General features: G+C 60.5%; 2 protein-coding genes across 2 annotated transcripts in view; one reads left to right on the top strand and one right to left on the bottom strand.

Moving 5' to 3' along the window:
* Positions 1 to 292, top strand: part of PPDPF (pancreatic progenitor cell differentiation and proliferation factor) — a 1,514-nt gene extending 1,222 nt beyond the window's left edge. The window contains exon 5 of the mRNA XM_024750337.1: positions 23 to 292. Coding sequence (XP_024606105.1) covers positions 23 to 140 — 118 coding nt within the window. The 3' untranslated portion in view covers positions 141 to 292. The remainder of the gene's footprint in view (positions 1 to 22) is intronic.
* A 1,652-nt stretch (positions 293 to 1,944) lies between these two features.
* Positions 1,945 to 4,746, bottom strand: part of PTK6 (protein tyrosine kinase 6) — a 4,435-nt gene continuing 1,633 nt past the window's right edge. Inside the window, 5 exon segments of the mRNA XM_024750169.1 lie at positions 1,945 to 2,055; positions 2,058 to 2,151; positions 2,378 to 2,512; positions 3,617 to 3,907; positions 4,436 to 4,521. Coding sequence (XP_024605937.1) covers positions 1,945 to 2,055; positions 2,058 to 2,151; positions 2,378 to 2,512; positions 3,617 to 3,907; positions 4,436 to 4,521 — 717 coding nt within the window.

Raw genomic sequence — 4,746 nt, 5'->3', positions numbered from 1 at the left:
CTGACCACGTGCTCTCCTCCAGCTCAGAACCAGCCCAGGCCTCCACCGGCATGATCACCTGTGACCCGGCTCGGGAAGCCGTGGGGAAGCAGCAGCCTGGCGGCCAGCCTGGCCAAACCAACTCCAGGCCCCCGTCCTGAGTGGCCACCACCAGCTGCCGGGTGGGCTTCCTCCCCAGGCGCTGGGCTCATCAGAGCCCCCCTCCTTCCCCTCCCTGAGAGTGATCAGGCTGCAGCCAACACAAGCAGTTGGGTTTTTAATATCAAAACAGCAAAACACCAAAAAGGAAGTTGAGAGAACTCCACTCTTTACTATCCAAGCCACATGAGAGCCTCCCCGGCGCCCTCTAACCTGTGCCTTGCACCGAGTAGAAAATAAACAAGCAGCCAGCAGCCACGTGGTGTGTGTGTGAGCTCCATGCCACCCCCACCCCCGCGGGAGAAGTCACCAACCCCTCAAACTTCTCACTTCCTGGGCCCTCCTGGGGTCCCTCCCTAGCGGGCCACCTCTGAGATCTGGCTCCGGTTCACGTGGGCAGACAGCTCCGGTGAGTGTGGAGCCTTGTATCTGAGAAGAGGTGGGGTGCCTTGCTATCCTGGGGAGCCGGGGAGAGCAGGCAGTCCCAGGGCAGCCACTGAGGTCGGGGTCCTCTGAGTAAGCCCGCCTCGGCCCCTGCTGCCGCGGCAGGAGACAGGGTCTCTGGCTTGGGTCCGGAGCCCTCAGACGCGGGGCCTGGCGCCCTCAGACGCGGGCCCGGTGCCCTCGAGGAGGCCATCCTCAACCTGGTGTGGAGCAGCTCACGCGCCCTGCTCTCTCCCACGTGCCTTCCAGTAAGGGCGGCGTCTCCTGTAGCCTCTTGTAAGGCACACTCTGGGCAGGGCCCCCGGCAGCCAAAACTTTAAGGGTGAGGGGAAGGGGGTGTGGGAGGCTCTACGGCGCCCCACCCGGGGCAGCCCAGCTTTGTGCAGAGTCCTACTTGGGAGCTCTGTGTGTGGCTGGGGAGTGCTCTCATCCAATGCTGGCCTCCTGGGGGCAGGCATGGGGGGTAGGCTGGTGGCGTCCACATGCCTCTGGCCGGCAGAGACTGACCGGGGCCTGGGGGTCAGGAGAGGGCAATTCAGTGAGGGAGCGGACAGAGGCTTGGTGTGAGGGCGGGGGCCTAGAGGGGTGGTCTCCACTGGTTAGTGGGCTGGGCTCAGCTGGCCACCCCGCCCCAGCTCCGCTCTTAAGTCACGGGAGTCGGGAGTCCATCCCAAGGCATTTGGGTGGCTCGTGGCCCGCAAAGGCTGCACCTTCTGTCCTGCCCGCCCTCAGTGTGTCCAGGCACAGTTAGCCTGACCCACCCAGTCCTTTCGGTCACAGTGTCCAGACGTGGCCCCCCAGACCCCCCGGGGGCAGCTGCCGTTTGCCGAGGCAGCTGGATAGGAACAGCGGCTGGCCCCGGGGAGAGGCGTCAGTGCCCCTGTTTCCACAGAGGACTGGGGGGTCCACACCCCCTTATATCCAGGTCTCAGGCAAGGCCAGAGGGCAAAGGGAGTGCAGCCAAAGCCTAGGTCCCCACCACGCACGGCCAGGGAAGATCAGCCCTGGTCCTGACAGCTGGTGGGCTTTGGGTCAGGACCAGGGACAGGTCCACTCCCTTAGAAGGAGGGGCGACCTGGCTCCTGGAGCCCCAGGGCAGGTGTTGGCTGTGGAGGTCCCAGCACTTTCCAGGAGCTGGTGTCAGGCGAAGGGGCAGTCCCAGCTCCTGGCTGCACTGGGCAACAGGTGGGCCCAGGGCTGCCCGAGCCCCTTCTCGGGAGTGTCCGGTTGATTCTGGGAGCTGTTGGTACCTTCAGTAAATCCTCAGTAAATCTGGGTCAGCCCACTCCCATGATCCGAGGTTGCTCAGGCCCCTCACGAGGGCTGGCCTGGCCTTCAGGCAGTGGCAAGCAGGCGGCCGACTCAGAGCAGGTTCTCGTACCTTCTGAGGCTGCAGAGCTTTTCCCGCAGCCCTTTGTAGCGGGGCCTCTGCTCGGGGTCCCTGTGCCAGCACGAGAGCATCAGCTTGTGTGTGTGGTGGGTGGGCACTCCAGGGGGCAAGGCATGCGGTAGCCCGCCTCTACCCTCAGGAAGGTATGGACATGCCTGTGGCGGGCCGGACAAGAGGGACTAGGGAGGCCAGTGCCGCCCTCCCTCCTGCAGGAAGCCTTGGGCTGTGCCCTCGCCCTCTGCATCCCTGGCACTCACTTCTAACGCCCTCCCTCTGGACGGTGATGCCTGGAAGGCATCAGGCACCCAGTGAATGGTGCAGGGGCCATGTCCAGGTGACGGCCCCCTCCCGCCCTGCCCGCAGTTGGCAACTCTGGGTGCCCAGTATCTGGACAGGGCATCTGACTGACCCCTGCTGGAAATCTCATGGAGGAGAACCCCGAAGGACCAGGTGTCAGATTTGATGGAGTAATGCCCTCGGGAGAGTGCCTCGGGGGCAGTCCACTTGTAAGGGATGCTGTGGTTGGAAGAGGTAGACGTTCTGTGATCAGACACGCTGGGGGCGGGCCTGGGGGCCGCCTGCACCCTCCCTCCCCACAGCATGGACAGGCTCCGGGAGCCCAGTGCTTGGTGGGCAAGTGTGCGGTCGGGACCCACACTGCGTCAGGGCTCCCTGGGACCCGTGCTGCCGGAGCTGAGCAGGCAGAACCCGCCCCAACAGGCCCGCCCCAGAGGACCAGAGTCGCAAAACCCAGCAGAGAGCTTCCCAGGACAAGGGGCAGAGTTTCTCTAGAAGTGAGCTGCAAGGAGACACCGGGAGGGGCGGTGAGTTAGCAGCCAAGCTGGCGTGACGCTGGGGCCCGCTCGAGGAGCACACTGGAATGGCTGACACTTAGCTCTGGGGCATCACGATTAAAGGAACCCCTCAATTTCTCAGCGTGTGACTGAGAGTCCCGGAGGTGCTGGTATCGCCTGCCTGCTGGGCCAGGCTGAGCATGGAAGCAGGACACTGGGCAAGGGCGAGTGAGGGTTGGGCCCGCTCCCCCCATGCCCTGCCACCTGCGCACCATGCCCTGCTGTGCTGCCCCCAGCCGCTGGGCGCCCGAGCTGGCCCCGTGTAGCTGTCCTCCTGGACTCAGCCAAGTGCCTGCACTGCCCTCCCAGGAGCCTCCTGATCCCGTTAAGACCCAGCTCCGGGGGCTTCCCTGGTGGCGCAGTGGTTAAGAATCTGTCTGCCAATGCAGGGGACACGGGTTCGATCCCTGGTCCGGGAAGATCCCACATGCCGCGGAGCAACTAAGCCCATGTGCCGCAACTACTGAGCCTGCGCTCTAGAGCCCGCGAGCCACAACTACTGAGCCCACGTGCCACAACTACTGAAGCCTGTGCGCCTAGAGCCTGTGCTCTGCAACAAGAGAAGCCACCGCAATGAGAAGCCCGCGCACCGCAATGAAGAGTAGCCCCCACTCGCCCCAACTAGAGGAAGCTTGCATGCAGCAACGAAGACCCAATGCAGCCAAAAATAAAATAATTTTTAAAAAAAGAAGACCCAGCTCGGGCTCCACAGCCCACATCTCACCTGAGGGCGGGAGGCCCACGGGAACCTCCAGCTCCCGGCACCCTCTGCTCTCCGCCCTCCCCTGGCCCTACCTTGATGAGCCTGCCCAGCCCCAAGTCCCCGATTTTGCAGCTGTTGTTTTCCCCCACGAGGATGTTCCTGGCGGCCAGATCCCTGTGGATGTAATTATGCAATTCCAGGTAGCACATGCCCTCGGCCACCTGTGCTGCAATGCCCACCAGCTCCGAGATGGGCAGGGTTTTCTCATCGGAGTCTGCAGAGGCCAGGGGAGGCCAGCGTGAGTGGGGCCAGCCAGGGCCAAGTCCTCTCTGCAGACTCCTGCGCTCAGGGGTGGGGCTGGGACAAAGGGCAGATGGCCTGGTTTAAAATTGGAACTGTGGACCCACTGCAGCCCTTGTGGAGGGCTATTAGGTATCAGAGCTACCACAGTCCATACATACCCTTTGGAATTTCCTTTGGGAATCCACACTGAAGCAATAGGAACGCAAAGACGTATGTACAAAGATGTTCATCACAGCGTTATTTACACGGTTAAAAACCTCAAAAGGTTTCAACAGGCACCTGAGTGGACGTGGCACATCCACGTGGTGGTGCACAGACCGTCAGGATTTCATTTCTGATGAACAATTAGTGATACAGGAAACTGCTTGCAATGATCAAGTGAAAAGCACTGCAAATGTTGCCGTATTAAAATATACCCCCCAGGGTGAGATAGGGAGGGTGGGAGGGAGACGCAAGAAGGAGGAGATATGGGGATATATGTATGCATATGGCTGATTCACTTTGTTATACAGCAGAAACTAACACAGCATTGTGAAGCAATTATACTCCAATAAAGATGTTAAAATAAATAAAGTATACCCCCAGATACACACATGTGCATACTGGGTGTCATGTGTCCTACGGTGCACGTTTCTTCCTGTTTCAGCGTCTCTGAAATTGGGCTGCATCCACGAATTGGCTGCGACCGTCTGGTTTGGGTGTTTAATGAAACACCGGGGCTTGTCACGGATGATGAGGTCTGCGCAGCAACGAGATACGTGGTGTGTGAGCGCGTGTGTGCGCGTGCGTGTGTGTAAGCAAACACCAGAAGGAGGGACTGATGAGTGGCTTTTCTTGTCTTTGTTCTTATCTGTATTTTGTCAAATTCCTGCAATGAACGGATGGTACATTTATCACAAGATATTTTAAATCCT

Source organism: Neophocaena asiaeorientalis, unplaced genomic scaffold (assembly GCF_003031525.2).
Source record: "Neophocaena asiaeorientalis asiaeorientalis breed wild unplaced genomic scaffold, Neophocaena_asiaeorientalis_V1.1 scaffold606, whole genome shotgun sequence".
In the NCBI taxonomy this organism is placed as follows: Eukaryota; Metazoa; Chordata; class Mammalia; order Artiodactyla; family Phocoenidae; genus Neophocaena; species Neophocaena asiaeorientalis.
This window is presented reverse-complemented; position numbering and strand designations above follow the sequence as displayed.